Source organism: Peromyscus maniculatus, chromosome 3 (genome assembly GCF_049852395.1).
Source record: "Peromyscus maniculatus bairdii isolate BWxNUB_F1_BW_parent chromosome 3, HU_Pman_BW_mat_3.1, whole genome shotgun sequence".
Lineage (NCBI taxonomy): Eukaryota > Metazoa > Chordata > Mammalia > Rodentia > Cricetidae > Peromyscus > Peromyscus maniculatus.
The window spans coordinates 12,092,501-12,111,843 of NC_134854.1; the positions used below are offsets into that span (position 1 = coordinate 12,092,501).

Consider the following 19,343-nt stretch of genomic DNA (forward strand, 5'->3'; position numbering starts at 1 on the left):
AGTCACTGTCTTCCCCGTATCCTTAAAGACAAATCAGAAAAATTTCACTAAGATAATTTATGATAGCCAGTTGATAGTTATACTTAAAAAGGGAGAATATAGAAGGTAATGAAAGCTATTAAGTCTATATAGTATATCAATACAGGAAGTACAAGGAACTTACTTGGTTGCATTGGATGTTCCCAACAGATGCAAGATTAGAAGATCTAGTAGAACAGAGCCTTAAAATTCTTAGCTGTTGAGGACCCATTTCAATATCCTCATGATTCCAAAGTTCCTGTGTTTTATTCCTGCATAATTTCTCTAGCTATGAAACATCCAAGCATGCGGAGAGGCTGGGGGGGGGGGCGGTCTAGACTACTGACCTCTTACTCAGATGACCTGCCACTAATGCTACCATACCATAAATCATAACGCTACCACTAATGCTACTCTGTCTATTCTATGTGGACTCCGTGATCCAGTTAAATCTACATTATCCATAAAATTTTGGATTTTTAAGGCTAAAGAAGAACAATGTGGAAGTTTCTATGCAATATTGTAGAGCTGTTGTGTTACACTTTGTACAGAACCATGGTACTCTCCTAGAGAAGGAGAACTGTGTTTGGAAGGAAGGCTAAACACCTTCACCAGAAAGTTCTGAAATGAAAATTTCTTGACTTTTCAGGTTCTTGAAGATCTCAGGATACACAACTTTTGAATGTCAAAGGTCTACTATAATTATTCTACATGAGTAGTTTCTTCCTATCTAATCAAAGAGTATAATTTTATGAAAAAATCCCACTATGTCATAACAATTTATTAACATTTATTTAGTACTTTTGAGAAAAGTACCTCAGTGCCCAACCATAATTTAACCTAAAACTCAAGCTACATTCTCATAATGAGTCTATGTGATTTTCACATTAAGTTAGTGACTTAAATACTTTTAAAAGAACAATTCATTACCCATTTGTTTGATCTTTTTCAATGTTGTGCTACCAGATCCAGAATTATTAAAACAGATATGATTAACATAGCAAAAGATGCACTTAGAAGAACAGGTCATTAATTTAAGTGTCCTGAACAATTATTGTTGGATACTCCTTTTAATGTTTTGGGAGATTTTACCAAAGACTTAGCAAATGATCACACTATTCTAGTGATCTATGAGTTTCATAAATTTAAGCAGGGGCTATTTTTAATATCATGAAAATGATTAGAGGTCCAGATTATTCTAAGTCACAGCTAGAATCAAGAACATTGTTACTTTCATACTAAAACTACAACTTAAATTTTGTTAAAGAAACTCTTCTTCGAGTAAAACAAAGCAAGAATGAAACACCAGACACTGGGTTACAAGAATCAACACAGTTTCAGCATTTATGGATAAAATTATGACTTAGAATATCCTTTAGGATCAAGTTAGAATTAGTTACAAATTTTCTCCTTCCTTTGCAAGAGATCAAAGGAACAGAAAAGATTACACGCTGAACACATAGTGAAGGAAGAAAGAATACAGCAGAGAAAACGAAGTAGCAGGGTGGTATTTAGGAAACTTAAGTGCAGTGTAGAACACAGGCTGATAGATAAGAATAGAATTCACAAAGGAAACACAGCCTTAAATGGAAGTGAAGTTCTAAATAATTTTGCTTTTTGTCTTTAATCGTGTACTCAGACTGTTCGTCATGCTGTCATTCAGCTGAGCTCTTACCATACTTCCAAACATCTTAAGATAAAATTCAAAGCCTAAGTCTTAAATCCTATGGAGAGGTCCCATAACAATATTAGTGTTTTATTCCTTTCTTGCTTTCACTTTAGTTAAGGCAGAGAAGTCCAGGGAATATGTTCTTAAAATCCTAACAGATTACAGAAAGAAACAAGTACCTGGATAGCTAAGGAAGGAGAAAACCTACCCTCCAAATTTAATTTATGCTATATAAATTTTCTCTTGCAGGAACCTGAGAAGTAAAAGTGCATTTATTACTTCTCTGTTTTCTTGTGAACACTAATTTGAAAGTACAATGTTCCCATTCATTATTGCCCATATTAGCCTTGCTGATCCTAAAAATTATCTGCAATCAATAAAAAAATGGGGGATTAGATTATCAATGTTTAATTTAACTAAACAGTGTTCTGGTTTTTGAAGACATAGTTTTATACACCAGATAAGCCTTGTCTTTGAAAAATTCTTCTTTCCCTGACCTTCCTTAATAACTCACCTTATAAGTTGATTGTTCTATTCTCCTCTATATTTTATTTTCCTTCTTTTATTGATTATACACCACCCCCATTGTTACACATTTTTTTGGATAGCCATAACATGAACAGACTTCCTTTGCATCATGCTTCCTAAGCCCTGATGCTCTGCCCAAGGACATGGGACTAAGTCACGATGGACTGACTCCTTTGAAACTGTGAGCCAAACATAGACTCTCTCACTTCAGTTATTTGTTTCTTTAGAACTTTTTAGCATTATTAGTATAGTGTGTGTGTGTGTGTGTGTGTGTGTGTGTGTGTGTGTGTGTGTGTGTGTTTGCAGTGCTAGGTATTAAGTGCAGCATCTTGCATACGCCAGGCAAACTCTCAACTACAGAACTCCATTCCCAGGCCAACTTTTATTTCTATACACCCAACATAGCAGGCTTTTGTAAACTCCTCCCTGATCAAGCAGCTTGAATTGACAATTTCCTTTTAGAAGTGCTTATTTTTGTGCCACATTCAAGCTGACCTCAAATCTAGTATTCTGGGTATGAGTCTTAATATAACTAACGCCATCCTAGTCCCTGAGGAATGGCAACAAGATAATCACTCATTTTAAATGAGCGAAGTGTTCTTTCTCTCCCCCCAGCTTCCCTTTCACAGATGACAATCTTGTCTGCATGAATGGTTTCACCACATGTTCACTGAAGTCCTTTTATGCAAGAACTGAGCCAGGCAGTAGCCTAGAGTAGGAAACTCATGGTTCAGGAACTCATGTGCTGCTTACTTTTGTCTTTGCTGTGATAAAGAACTCTGACAAAAACAGTTTAAAAGAAGCTTTTACTTTGATTCATAGTTCCAGGTTATAGCCCATCATGGCAAGGTAGATTTGGCAACTGGTTGAGAAGGATGGGCATATTGTGTCTACAGCTGGGAAGCAGAGAATATGAACATTGGTGAGTAGATACTTTCTCCTTTATTTGCAAATCTAGTCCCAAGCCCACTTTAATAAATCTAATCAATACAGTTATTCACAAGCAGACCCAGAGGCTAACCTAATTAAATAATCCCTCAAAGTATTCCTGGTAGCCTGTCTACTGGGTGATTCTAGATGCTGTCAAGTTGACAGACAACACTAACCATCAGTTCTTGCAGCTACAAGGGCAGTCTAGTAGGAGAGAAAAACGTTAACTGCAGTTGTACTCCATGAATGGGAAGCACAAAAGCCAGGGTAACCTGTAAGAGAAGAAATCCCCTGGCAGTCCCTAAACAACAGTCAGGGTTGTTCTTCTCTAACTAGGGAATATTTTTTAGCCCATTAGAATAGTTGGGAATAGTGAAAATGGATGGCTGAACAGCAGAAACCGTGCTATTGTATATACATCCTAGACACGGATTAAATAGCAGGATCCTGGAGTCTATTGGAACAATGATGGATTTTAACACATTACCCAAGGATTTATGCCACACGTGATATATAGTATTCTTTTTATTTTGCACAACAATTTTGTGGGATTTTAATTTTCACTTTTGAGATGAGTTAGTAGAATTTAAAAGATTAAGTGACTTGATGTCTTATAGATAGATGCAGGGCAGATTCAAGACGGGAACTTGCTCTTCTTTCTCCATGACATGACTTGGATTTGTGTGAAGTTTTCCACACAAATGCACTTAAAAGTGATAGGCTAGATACACCAGATATTTTTCTATAGGAGGTCAGTTCCAAGCAGCTGTCCACCAGTGGAAACATCATACTAGTTAGAGAATGGTCTCAATTTAGATATGCCTCTTCAGGCTGCCTTTCAGAAATGCTTCTTACTAGAATGGAAATCAACATAACACAAGACATGATCTAGAGTGTGCATAAATTAGGCCTTTCATCACTTTATGATCAAGATGCAATGTGTCTGGCTCAATGAATGTTTTGTAGAGATGAAAATATAACAGGTAAAAACTGTCTAAATTTATTTTTCATGTTTTCTATACCAAAATGACTTCCTCTACTGAAATATATATGAAAAATTTCACACAATACTGTTTATGTGGGAAAATATTCCCAATTCTTACAAGTAGAACTAATGTTTAAAATGTTTAATTTCATGTTTTATTAATACAAGAGTGGAACTTTGTCATTTCCTAAAGCATACTCAACCATGTCTAGTTCTGTATCCCATAAAGTTAGTATTTTTCCCAAAGTATATTATTAATTTTAAAATTGAAACATTTCTGCCTTAGTCCTGATATTTGATACTAAACATGAATTACTGAGTAGTCAATTATAGAATGCATTTTTGCTGCTGATGTTAATTAATTTTACCATTTTTAAAAATTTTTGGGATAAAGACAAGAGATAAGTGATGCTAAATTGCACTATATTACAATATTTAAATGTAGGTAGCAAAACTACATACAGAAGAATAACATTTTTGTGTAGTGATAATGTAATTTATAGTATTATTGCCTGTCATTTAATGAGATAAAAGGCCATTGGATATTGGTAAACATTTTATTGGAACAAAAATTTAACACATGAGATTTAATTATTTGATTCCAAAGCATTTTCTGGCTGTGTCATGTTACCAAGAAGATGCGCTAGTCCTTGAGATGATCACCTTAAGAAACTTAAGATACCCGGGCTGGAGGGATAGCTCAGCCGTCAAAGGCTAGGCTCACAACCAAAAATATAAGAAACTTAAGATACCCATCATTTTCTTCAAAAGAAAAAATGAAACATATCTTTAAGACATTTTAGATTTGGCTAATCTGCTCCTTGTCTTTAAGGCTGTCGAGAGACTTCACATTAATATAATGATAATGTGGCAGAGTCAGAATAAGACTCCTCTGTTTAATCCACTTTTGCTTTCAACTATTCTACTCTTTCACTTTGTAAGACATATACTTGTAAAAAATGAGTAGTTTTAATCACCTACTGAACGCAGATATTTTATATGAGATACAAACCTTCAGTGAAGGTGTGACTACGATGCTGTATACTGATATTCATCTGAGATAGCAAAGCAATGGCATTTACCTTAAATTTACGTCTCTGCACTGCACAGCGGTTGGAGAACCACAAGTCTGTCTCATGGCTGTAAATGTAACAAGAACAATAATGCGACCGGTTTTCAGATCTAAACTAAATTAAATAAATATGCCATAGGCTAGTTATTGATAATGTATTTTTACAAAGAAATTAAATTTCAGATTTTTGAAGTGTGCATGTGCATGAATGCTGTGTGTGGATGTGTGTGTTTATTCCTACTAACATAATGTTAGTTTCATGAAATGAAAAACAAAGCATTCAATAATTTTGTTGGATAAGTTTCCTCAGTATGGACCAATATAAGTATGTCATGTATAGGCAATGCTAATAGTAAAAACAAATAAACCACATGTAAAAGAGAGGCCATCTTCTTATGGTTAATCAGACTGTCTCCTTGGATATAGTAAATGTGCAAAGAAAAATTATGTGTTGATATTAAGTGAACATCAGCTGCCATGTGCATTGCAATATTTGAAAGTTATTTATCAATATCTTGTTAACTGATATACTTACTGCCTGGACATATTTAATTGGAGTATCATATAATGAATAGAATATGTAAACATATTTTAAATACAAATTTTCAGATACTTATAAGTATCTGAGGTCATGATTAAGAGTGGTAATGAAGCTGGTCAGGTATCATAGTTTTTATTTCCTTTTTCACTACACATACTAATAGCTATCCCATTTGCATCACAGAAATGGAAAAACGTCAATGAAAGGCAGCAGAATACAAATACTGCTCTGACAAAAAATGACTGTATCATGCCATATTTAAAATCTGGCCTCACTTTTTAAGCCATAAAGAAATTTGGATGAATGTTAAAAATGCAACTGTGTATTGTTCTTGTGACTCAAATCATCAAAGAATTGTTGTCAGATCTGTATTTTATTTCAAACTTTATAAAACATTGTCTTGAAAACTAAATTTTTAAATGATGGTAATAAAAAGGCATCTGTTTTGGTCCTTTAAGGCATTTTGCCTGACATGGCTGGAAGCTCTGTTACCTATGAGCATCAAATAGAATGCCTTGCAAGTGTTGCTCAGCTTTTTCAATTAACCATTAGAAACTTAAAATATAATGCATCTCAAGTATATGAAAAAGTTTTATTAAACTGTGAGTTGTTGGGAGAAAAAACAAGAGTATAAGAAAGTCATATAAGACACTGTAAAATATTAATTTCATATCACACGATTAAAAAATTCTAGCAAATACATCCAGTTTTAAAAACAAATACAATTCATGTTAATAATATTTGCAGAGGCCAAGATGAGCGTTGACTAATATCTCTGTTTAAAAATAGATGTATAAGCTAGTGTGGAACACAGCTACGTTTTGATTAGACTTACAATACAATTTCTTCATGTCTGCAACTGCTAGGCTTATCAAGTAGCATGAAATATTAAAATTTCAGTTTCACATTGTATTAATTACAGTGCATATTTTGGGGACAATGGAAGTCTTCATTAGTTCTAATTTCTCATTTGTAAAAACAACTTCTTGTTCTGTGACACGTTGTGTAATGATCCCATCACAGCCACACATGATACTAAAGCCCTGTAGTCTTATAATCTATACAGTGAAGCAGAGTCACATGCTCACGATCCACAAAATACAGGTGACACAAGAGAGGCTCCAGTATGGTTAGCAGCTGCAGCTGAGAAGGGGTATTCACGTTGATTTTTCTCAGTCTTTCATGCTAAACCAAGGAAACTAAGGATTTCTGCTCAGAACTGCCTGACATTAACAGTTGACACATGAACAAATTCCTACTTCAGAACCACTAGAATTACACTGTACATGTGAATAATTTAAGTTTAAAAAATTGTATGTATTTTAGTTAACAAGAGTATCAAATATTGACTTGTACTTTAACAACAACAGAAAAAAAAGAAAAAAACAAACAAACAAACTAGAGTCCAGCCGTGGGTTCCACAGACACCCTAACACGCGCACGAAAGATGCTTCTATTGACTAAGCTTTGAAGAGGAAGAGGCAACTATAAATCCTCTATGTTGTCGAGAAATATAAAATATAAATTAGGTAATAGTATTGTCTGCCTTTCAAAACAATTACTTCTTTCCAACCCTTGACTTACGTTGTCAACATCAAAATCATGTTTCTCCACACTAAAAAGAAAGTGAAGTTCCCACCCTGAGATATACCGGAGGTCTGTATTTCCTTTGCTGCCTTCTTTGACTTCTGCTGCATGGATTTTCACTGTTCTGTCAAGTCACAAAGAGTCTCATGGAGTCAGATAACTATGACAGTGTTACACTCATTGCTATAACTAAGACAGAGATATAGTTGATGACAGAAATGTCTTCCCCAAGATTCCTCATTAATTAAAAGAAAATACTATGGAATTCCTTTAAAGAGAAAATCTTGAAAAGAATCTTAAATTCTGGAAGCTTCCATGAACCTTTTTAATTTTCCAGTCATTACAGAGAGGTGGCTCTTAGACACTTGAGTTCCTTGTACTCTTTCTTATCTTTCTTCTCCTGCAACAAAGGACCTTGTTCCAAAGAATATGTGTTTTCATCTTAACTTTGTTTAGGGCCTATGAATTTTTTTTTGGTAATATAATTCTGGCTTATGTGGATCAGTAGTCTATAATTTTCTTTAATAGAAGCTAAGCTACAGAACACCATTATGTAAGAGTTAGATGCTAACCTCTGTGAATACATATAAATATTAACACAGTCAAAGCCACTAAGAAGAGAATATCTTGTTAAAAGTAAAGCTACATGAAATGACTGCTTAACCAAAAATAGAGCTTGCCTTACTTGACACCAAATATGTGTAAAACAAATGCTTCAGGAGAAAGTATTGCCTATTTTTTGAAAAGCTCTAAGAAACACTGTGAGAGATGTTCATAACAATGTGAGAGTTGTCTCTCTAACTCCACATTCTACCCAGTAGCCAACTTGAGAATATACTTTAAAATATTTTCCCCCAAGGAAATATTCCATACATCTTGGTTAAAAAGACTACATGTAAACACAGTGGTTATGTTTATGTGATACAAACTTCTTTTAGCATGAATACATACATTGGTGGCACAGGACAAATACAGTAAGGAAGGACAACAAACTCCAGAATGTGTTCTTATAACTGTAGCAACAGTAACAGGTCCTTGGCAAACTCAGATTTTTTTTGGGGGGGGGTGGGGTACAATCAGGGAGGATTTATGCATTTGTCATTGGTCACTTGGATACTACTGCAGAGGATTGCCTAAGACTATTTTGTTTCCTTCCACACCATTTCACCATGATTTTGCTTCCATTTTCATATTTTAACCTATTAGTGAATGAAACTCCATTGAAATCCACAAAGGAATTTACACAAAATATTTTATGCCTATATGTATCAAATTCCTACATACTATTCTGCAAGGAATGAACTTGGAAACTTTTTGAAATCTATGCTAATAGTATTTGTAAAGCACTCTTTACAAAGTTCCCACGAATTCTCTTTTGCAGCTCACATTACATATATATGCAAATGCTCTAATTACTTACACAAATAGAATGTGCTTTGCACATCTGTCATTATTGTTGTGAACGTCATTCAGATCAGGTCTCAAGGATGGGCATGCATTACCAACCTGCAATGGCCTCTGTTTGTCGCTGCTCTTAGGAGATTTCAACCCACTTGTTTGCTGCTGTAACAGGAGTTGTCTTGCTGCCTGGAGAGCCTGAAAGTAAAAAGGAGAAAATAGCTAAATATTTGTTAAAACCTGGAAGGGATTGTCAGTTGTTCCTTACTTAATATAAACAAGGGCCATCAACCTTCTTTACACCATTATTCCATTTTCTCCTGACATGTAAAAAAAAAATCACAGAATATACCTATATACATTTATTCAAAATCCTGCAGATGCATGTAATCCTGCAGGACATAAATCTAATTTGTTGAAAGTGCTTCAAGAAGAGAAAATCACAAACTGCATCAATAACCTCATTCCCACAGAACTTATCTCTGAGTGTTCCTAAAATGCCCACTCCCTTTCAAATTATCATTCAATTTGCATTTTCATATTACAATTTTGAAGCAAAGACAGTAGACTTCAAGTGTTACCGGAAGCTGTAATTAAATTTGACAAATCAACATCAGATTATCTTGAAAGTGAATTAATAAGGATTTTCACTAAGATTAAAAACACTTTTTTGTACTTACAATTCAAGGGGAAAAAAACCTCTCCTTTGACAAAATAAAGTGCAGTTTTAATGCCAAATAAAATTGAGTGGGTTTCATTTGCATTCTTAGCAAAATCAGAGAACAAAGAAATTACCACTCAACCAATCAGGTTTGTTTCTGTGTGTGACAGAATACCAATCAAAACAGAAGATGTTTTCATTTATTTTTGTGTTTTCTTACCCACTCAGAAAAAAAATAACAACATGATAAAGTAATGTATGCATGCCTTTTCCTAGAGAAGAGACAGGTTGGTAAATGGACTATATGAACTTACATAAACTAGTGCCAGAAACCAAAATACATTTCACTTTACTTAAAAGGTTAGCACTATTAAACCAATATTTTAAAGAAGTTCTTGAATGCTCTTATTTAAAAATTATTTTTTCTGAGTTCCATGAGCAGTAGAGATGCAATTTTTCAACATATAAAATTAAGTCTTGTCTGACATTGTTCTTCATTGTTTTAGAATACAAGATAATTTTTTTCCCATTTTGGAAAAAAAAGATCAATATTCTCCTATAATAATTAAGATTCTCAGCTGATAAAAAGTACAATTTTGATTGGGATCAATAACCTGGTTTTTGAGTGAGTTTCTAGTATCCATGACAACAGTTGCTTTGACAAGATGTGCATATGGCTTTACACGCCAGCTGGTGTGAACAATGTTTGAACTACTGCATTGAGATGCTGAGCAAACAGAAAAAGTTGCCACGTCTTAACCCTCAGGGAAAGCAGTCATCCCCTGATCAATTATGAAAAGACAGAGAAAGGGCTGCTACAGTCTGGCTCCAAGCAAGTTTTCTGAGAAGGCAGGCAGACACAGAAGCCAAAGTAAACAAACTGGATGCACTAGCACCCTCTGCTAACAACACTGATTTGTCTTCCCATAGCAGGACCTAGCACCCTCTGCTAACAACACTGATTTGTCTTCCCATAACAGGATCTAGCACCTTTGCAAAGCGTTGCTTTTGTATTTGGAAGCACATTTGCACAGAGTGATGATTTTTTTTTCTTTTGGGCATCTGTGAGCTTAAAAAAAAGTTTGTCAAGTCATTACAAGTCAAACTAAGTATTACTAAGGATGGCACATATCAGTGAATTCAGGCTATGTATGATACGGTTCAATATGAGGATAGACTAAACATTAATTCCATAATTATTTGTTATCATAAAATTCACTGGAAAATTTCCTCTCAATGTTTGATAATATACATTTCCTCCCTTTCAATTCTGACCTAAAAGAATAACTATGAGTGGCAACTTTCAAATTCATAAATTCTATAGTGTAGCTTGAGCTGTACTTATGTACAACTTTAAAAAACAATGAAAGCAATTACTTTCCACACATTTTTCCCTTTGAGCTCTCTACTGCACGTATATATGTACATATGTTTGTGTAAAATGTTATTGTCCTTATACCATTCTAATCAAAACTGCTTAGAATCTTGGAACAATAATGAGAATATGCAATAAAAGCAATCATAGAAATGATAAAATATGATCCCCATATTTTGACAAATGGGCAAACAATAAGTTCTAGGGTTGTCATTTGCTTTGTTTAAGGACACAAAACTATTTATGAATGCTTTGTTCAAGGTCACCTGCCTTCCAGATGAGTGTGCATTTCAGTGTCCCATACTCTTTCTATTCTGTCAAATAAATCAATCTTTAATTAACAATGAGCAAAATTCTAGGAAAAGAAAGTATCTAATACCATAATGAATTATGCTCCCTTGCAAAGATGACAACTCCATTTTTTTTCTTTTTCAGAACTTAGAAGAAAGGCGTTATAATACATTTATACTTGAATTTTCAAGTTAATATAATAAATATCACAGAAGGAAGGCTTACTTATTTATGGATAATGTCTCTTTTCTTAAATACTCCACTGAATCCTGATAGACCTTTAAACCTTTATAGTATCCTGATCACCAGGTCATCATTACTAACACAATTTCAAAATTCTAGAGTAAGACACAAATCTTAGAGCATATCAAATCTAGGTTTCTTGTTTTGCTGACAAGAACCTGAAGAATCAATTCCCCTGGCACAGGACTAACATGTTAAGGCAGTAGGAGATCCCAGTCAGTCATTTGTCTGGTTCCCAAGCTTAGGGCTCACTTACCTTGTTCACTTTATCAGCATTTCTGAAAGTATCCTTCCATCCCAACACCAACAATTAATCATTGTCCTATATGAACACCAGTGCTATAGAAAAATACTAGAGAACTAGATATACTAGAACTTTGATCATGAAAGTATGGCTAGGCAGAGGCATACACCCTCACTCCTGGTAAGGGAGTAATAATAACATTTAAAAGGGGAGCTGGTTAGAGTATGCTTCTTCAGTTTTTAATATTGCATATGTGCTTAGAGTATCTTTAAAATACTTAAGGCTCATCTTCCAATACCAGTGCTTAGGAAAAATAGGAGTCACTTGCCTGTCTCCACATTCTTTTGGGAGCAGTAACAATCGCTGTAATAAACATAAGAAGTGGGATAACAAAAAACAATCTTAAGCATCCATGCATGATTTAAACCCCATAAGCAGAAATCCCTGGCAGTTTGTATTCAAGCTGCATGCATCATATAACATTTTTATTCCCAATATTCTAGATAGTTTTTTAGGACTAAATTTCAATAAACAATTGCTCAGAGACACTTGCCTCAAATTTATAATTTATTATTGTAACTATTCAAAAACTGAAAGGTTATGAAATAAAACACTTTCATTAATATAAGGTACTGTGTCAAATTATACAAATTATTAATTTGAAAATCACTTGCTCATTATATATTGATGAATAGAAAAGAGATAAATGCCAGTTGTCCTCATGAAGTTTAAGATTTATCTAATGTCATATGCTCATCTCTCCTCTGGAATTAATTTATAACAGAAACCCAAGGGTTGTTTACAAAATTTCTTTAATAAAGGTTGACCCCTTTTTGAATGAGTAAGAGAAGAGATTGCAAAGGCACCTGGACCAAGTTTGAGTTCCAAAAGCACATTGGCTTTGGATTAAGGATGTGCATGATTTAATACAGTTATTTAATATTAGTAAAGCTAAGAGAATTAAGATAGGACATTCTCAAAAGGGAATAGGATTAAATATTTTGAGAAAAAGAATGAAAATATTTATAAATAGATTCAAGTTAAACTTTTGGTAGCAGCAAGGGTGTAAGAAACATGTTTTCTAGAATGGCGTGCATTTTGTTCTCTAAAATGTTTATTGAAAACAACAACTCTAACTATTATTGCACAATTTTAAGTAAGCTAAACTTTTGCAAACAGAGCAAAGTTCAGCCATGTCACTTGTCTCACTTGGTATTAACCTCATGTTGTGATGAGCCTCACAAAACGTAATTCTATGGAATAGGTCACTGTGAGAATTAATTTAAGGTGAAATGCTTTGTGAACTGCTAGAAAAACCTGTCAGGTTTTTTCTTTCTTTTTTCTTTCCTTTTCTTTCTATTTTCTAGAAGAACACAAAATACTGAATAGAAATAAAATTACTTGAGCACAGTTTAGAGATACCCAGAAAATCAAAATGTTGAGTATTCTAAGGTTTATAAGTGAATCTCTTTTCCTCTAAGTAAATATACATGTATATTTGGAAGAAAACAGACATCATTCATATCACTCTCCATAAAAATAGGAATGCTTAACCTATCAGCCTGTTGCATTTGAGACATTAAAATGAAAAATGACATCTACGCCCATTAATATCTTCAATGTATAAACAGCACAGCGTGACACATTCTTGAGAGCTGAAGGCTACAAAATCTCTCTGAAACATAAATAACAAAGCACTCAGAAGCATATTTGATGTTGATATTCATCTCTGAGAAAAACACTCCTGCTTAGTCTTCTTAGGAAAATAGAAACAGTCCAAATGGATCTCCTGTAATTGGTTTCAGATAGCAAGGTCAGAAGAAATACGATACAAGAACGGACTATGTGGAGCAGGCGAGGCAAGAATGTTTACACAGGCACTCCCCAGTATACTGACAAGGGTTGCAAGCTTTGCAGATAAACAGCACCCCAAAAGAAACTGCCAGCAGAGCATCCAGCTTTTCACTCATCAAACTCCCATCTTTTAATTTTTAACCCATTGTGCATTTAACATATTATTCTGAATACAGAATAATACATAAAAGAAGTCTCCAAACAGAATTTCATTTTCTGTCTATTTTCCCAACTGTAGTTGATTAGAAGTATACTTAGATTATTTATCAAAGAGTATAAATCTCTATTCTGTTTTGTCTGTCTTCCTGTTATGTTCATACTAAAGAGAATATACTGATAAATGTGATCTGAAGTCTCATAGCGCTATTTAATAGAAGAAGATTAATCATCTAATTGTCATAACCTATTTTCAAACAGCAATCTATCAGAGTGAAATTATGCATCTGTAGCTATTGACCCCTCATTTGATCATTCATGATACATAATTAGACTAAGTTTGCTTGGAAAAAAGATAATTATTAAAATATTTTTGAGATAATTATTTTCTACAGCACATTTGTATAAAGTTAGAAGATAAATGTGTGAATATATTGCATTTATATTGTGCATCACAATGGAGGCCAAATTGTAAAGCAAAATCACTTAATTTTTAGACAGAGTAGGAATGAATAATGACTTGTCAAACTTTCTGTTTACCAATCAGATACAAGGTTTTTTTTGGCTTAGAAGACCAACAGGGGAGATAATCAAGGCATTAACTCTGCCTTGGGTCCACAAGCCATCTTCAGAAATAAAAATGAAGTCCTTATGATTCATGCCCAAAGTCAGTATTCATTGTACTATATAACACATCATTGTGAAATGGGAACTAATTGTTGAGGTGGATTTGGTTCTCTCTCATTTGGAATCATACATTTAGTTTTAGGTGATTAAAATTTCTCCTGTGAGCTGGCATTCAATAGTCTGCCAGAAATAGTACCAAGTGGCATGCTATACCCTCTCTTTTCTTCACTCTTGTGTTGTCAATGGTAATGAGTCATTCATGGATCGCACAGTGGAACACTCATATTAATCTCAATACTACTAACTATGAAACATTTGCATATAAAGGAATTCTGCCAAATTTAAAACTCTCAAATATGAAATGTAATAATAAATTAGAACCAATTTTACTAAAATTACAACATCCCCTTTTCATATTACATGCTCCAGAAATCAGTAGCTTACTTGTGTTTTCTTGGTTATTATTTTCTTTGTGATAAAATATTTTATTATATTTTCAACCTATATTTTGAGTTTTTTTTCAATAAACTCTAGTGTTTTTTTTTCCATTGTGAGGGTAACATCATCTTTTAAAAATTAAAAGCAGTTAAGTGTGCCAGTATTTTGTCTATAGGTATTGTCTCTGTACCACATGTGTGCCTGGTCCTTCAGAGGCCAGTAGAGTGTGACAGTCCCCCCCACCTCTCTAAGAGTGGAATTACAGATGAATATAAGCCACCATATGCTGTGGATGATTGACTGATAAATAAAACACCAATTGGCCAGTAGCCAGGCAGGAAGTATAGGCAGGACTAGCAGAGAGGAGAATTGGGAAAACAGGAAGACAGAGAGAGAGAGAGAGAGAGAGAGAGAGAGAGAGAGAGAGAGAGAGAGAGAGAGAGAGACAGAGACAGAGACAGAGACAGAGACAGAGAGAGAGAGAGGAGACACTGCCAGCCGCCTCCATGACAAGCAAGATGTAAGGTACTGGAAGGCTACGAGCCATGTGGCAACTTATAGACTAATAGAAATGGGTTAATTTAAGACGGAAGAACAGTTAGCAAGAAGCCTGCCACGGCCATTCAGTTTGTAAGCAATATAAGTCTCTGTATGTTTACTTGGTTGGGTCTGAGTGGCTGTGGAACTGGCGAGTGAGAGAGATTTGTCCTGACCATGGGCCAGGAAGGACCAGAAAAACTCTAGCTACAACCATATGTGTCCTTGGAATCAAACTAGCAGCCAGTGCTCTTAACCACTGAGCTACCTCTTCAGACCCAGCATCATCTTGTTTGGATGTTGAATGAAGACTAAGTACCTCATAGTATGGATCACCTGAAATGCATTCTATTAAGCTATTAGATTATCTGAATGTAAGTTATTATGTGAACAATCTTTTTTGGATTTTTCTTGTCAATTTAAAAGGACAATTCCAGATGTATTTAGAAAAATATTTTGAAGCATAAAAGACATGGGCTTTACTCACTACTAAAATTTATGTCTTTATCAGCAGCCACACCAGGAACCAAGCCCTGAAGACTTGTGGAGAAAGACGTCATGTGGCATTGTTTCTTCCTTCAAAGACAGTCTTGTTTGAAAAAGGATATCTAGTTGGATGTCGAAAGGTCACATGCAATGTTAATTAAAAATAGGGATCACAAGAGATACTGTGAAAGTAAAGCTAACAGGACTAAATACTTGTCTATAGGGTGAAGTACAAGAAGGCAGTTATGACTCCAGACTGCAAAGTCTGCAGTTGACTAGGAGATCGGCAGCTGGATAGGAAAAGGCTGAGAAAGAAGTGGATTGTAGGAAGGGGATGGTGGTGTTTGCTTTCTCTGGAAAGCCAAATTCAAAGTGTCCAGGAATAACTGACTGGAGAAAGATGGGTAGTTAAAGAAAATGTAGCTTATTAGGTGTCTGACAAAGGAGATGAAGATGGAGAAAGACCCAGGCCCAGTCAAGGACTAGGTTGAGAGGAGGTGAAAAAGAAAGGAAGCACATGCTGAGGATGATGTAGGGACATATGTTAAATGCACACAACAAAGGGCAGAATAAAGAGCCCAATAGGAGACTAACACATCCAGAGGGAATTGATTTGTGACAAAGGACACAAACATGCAACAGGGACGAATGGCAGGATTAAACACTGAGCAGCCGATAAAGACATATATTCCTTAAACTAAGGCCTATGAATGGACAACAAGTCTATGAAAACATGGTAAATACCATTCATTATCTGGAAAATCAAAGCATGTCACAGTGGGACATCACTTCTAGCATGGAAAGCCATTTTAAAAAGACAAAAATAGCAATGGTTGGTAAAGATATTGGGAAATGGGAACGTAGTGAACTTTTGGTAGAATGTAAGTGAGTCAGTCATTATGGAAAACAGTCTGAAGGTCACTTAAAAAATTAAAAAAAAAAGCAAAAAGAATTAACATGATCTACTAATCCCTCTACTGGATTTCCTAAGTAAGTAAAGTCAGTGAAGACACCTCTGAAACAACATATTAATTGCAACAGTCTTCATAGTAGCCATGGACTGAAAACAATTGAAATGCTCATGAATTAATGAACAGAGAAAATGTCATTTACATAAAGAACTACTGAATTATAAAAAGGAGGGTACTGGAAGAAATATATTGTGTTAAATGAAATAAACTAGCCAGTACACAAAGACATGCACTACACAAGCACATTCATGTGTCAAAGTTAAAAATTATAATCTAAACAAATTTGAGAGTAGGATAGTGTTTACTAAAGACAGAAAGTGTTGGATGTGGTGAGGGAAGAAGAGAGACTGATAAACAAATATAAGTTAAAGTGAGCAGTTAGAGGCTCTGATGTAGTTTTATATGACAGAAGGACTATAGATAACAGCTAGGTGTTGTATACTGCAAAAGCCAGGAAAAAAAAAAAAGAAAAATTTACAAGCTTCAAAATGAAGAATAGATAAATGAGGAGATTTAACCATATTTAAAAGTTATACATCTAGTGGTACCCCCAGAACAAAAAAAATTATATTTTTTATATATCAATTAAAAAGGTAAATTTAATGAGAAAGTCATGTTGCAAGTGTTAAGCTTGGGATTACCACATGCTAATTAATTTCATCAGAGTTTCATACCCAAGACACACATGCCCACCAACCGTTGTTTATAAATGTATACAACAACTTTATTAAAAAGTCAAAACATAAAAACCATAAGTTTCATCAGCTCATAAATGGATACATAAAATATGGACTATCTATGAAGTGAAATAACAATTGTCTCTAAAGAGACTATAATATTGATACATGCTACAACATGGATCAATTTTGAACACATTAGGATACAAAAAAGAAGTCAGAAATTGAATATTGGATGAACTTTCATGTAAAATTCCTGGTATGGAGGGACTCTAGATTGACAGAATATATATTAATGGAAACCATGGGAAAGAAGATAATGAAGATCATGGACTTTTTAAAAATAAACAAAAACATTTGGAAATTTGTTCCATGGTGTTGCACACATTTAGAAGAATCTAGAAAAAAATCACTTGCACATTTATATAAAAATTATATCTCAGCCGGGCGGTGGTGGCGCACGCCTTTAATCCCAGCACTTGGGAGGCAGAGGCAGGCGGATCTCTGGGAGTTCGAGGCCAGCCTGGACTACCAAGTGAGTCCCAGGAAAGGCGCAAAAGCTACACAGAGAAACCCTGTCTCAAAAAAAAAAATTATATCTCATAAAATCATTTGTGAATGGAAATTTTGGATTGTCAGGGGCACCAGCTGCAAATGGGGAGAAACAAGGGCAAGCCTACAAATAATCATTTTGATAAATTCCATGAAGATAACATTAAAGAGTAATGACAGCTTGATCTATCATCTATCTATCTATCTATCTATCTATCTATCTATCTATCTATCTATCTATCTATCTATCATCTATCTATCTATCTATCATCTATCTATCTATCTATCTATCTATCTATCTATCTATCTATCTATCTATCTATCTATCATCTATCTATCTATCTATCTATCTATCTATCTATCTTTTGACAGATCTCTCTCCATATATGTATATCTCTTTAAACACAGGAAATTTGACAATGAGCTTTAGGGATAGAGAGGAACTGAAACTTCAGTAGATAAGAGAGCCGTGACAGTCTCCAGAGAGGAGGGGAAGGTAGTGAAGCATGAGGAGCAGCAGGTGACAGATGGAATAGGAAAGAAGAAATATATCATCCTTTGAGACAAAAGTGACTCTGACACATAATAGTGAAGAGGGTAAGGGCTTCCCTCAGGATGGTCTCAGATGAGAAAACAGATCAACATTTTGTATGAGAGAAAGGGAAAGGGCACTTTTCTATCAATTGTTCTTCTGGATATACAGCAAATAGGCTAAAGTAACCTTGAAAATGTCACTGGGGCATGAAATGTGCTTCCACATACATTGATGGAATGCATATATGTATATGGACATCTTCAAAAATACAGTCTCTAGAGCTATAAAAGGAGCTGCCTAGGCTTCCACTACTTCAATCCGCCTTCAGGTTTACTCAACCAGTCTCTGAAACTTCAACCTGACCAAGAGACCTAACACCTCTAATTATACCAAGGTATGAAGAGTAAGTCACTTACAAGCTGTTGTACATTCTGAGGACTGGTTATTTTAGCTTTTAAAAGAAAATAAAGATTTACCTTTGATTCCAGTACTGCTAACAAAGCTGACTATGCTAGAGCTTCTCTTTGCAACCAGGGAATAAGGATTATATAAAAATATATGGGCTCAATTTCTAAAGACACCTTTTCTTTCTTCTTTTCTTTCTTTCTTTTTCTTTTTTCTTTCTTTCTTTCTTTTTTTTTTTTTTTTGGTTTTTTGAGACAGGGTTTCTCTGTGTAGCTTTGCGCCTTTCCTAGAACTCACTCTGTAGCCCAGGCTGGCCTCCAACTCACAGAGATGCGCCTGCCTCTGCCTCCCAAGTGCTGAGATTAAAGGCGTGCGCCACCACCGCCCAGCTATTTCTCCTTTGTTGATAAGCACGGGCAATATAATCACACTGAAACTCAAGTTTATTATGTATTAAATGTAACTAAAAACGCTTGACTTTGCTATTGATGATTAGTGAAATCAAACAGGATAATATATTTCAGAATGTCTTGAACTTGAAGTATAAATTACTATTTTTCCCA

The 19,343-nt window shown here is 34.7% G+C and overlaps 1 protein-coding gene across 7 annotated transcripts in view; it reads right to left on the bottom strand.

The window, feature by feature from the left end:
- Foxp2 (forkhead box P2) overlaps positions 1-19,343 on the bottom strand; it is a 532,232-nt gene that overhangs the window by 147,401 nt on the left and 365,488 nt on the right. For all 7 annotated transcript variants that reach the window (XM_076566185.1, XM_076566194.1, XM_076566190.1 and 4 more), the window contains one exon: positions 8,837-8,926. In XM_076566185.1, coding sequence (XP_076422300.1) covers positions 8,837-8,926 — 90 coding nt within the window. The remainder of the gene's footprint in view (positions 1-8,836; positions 8,927-19,343) is intronic.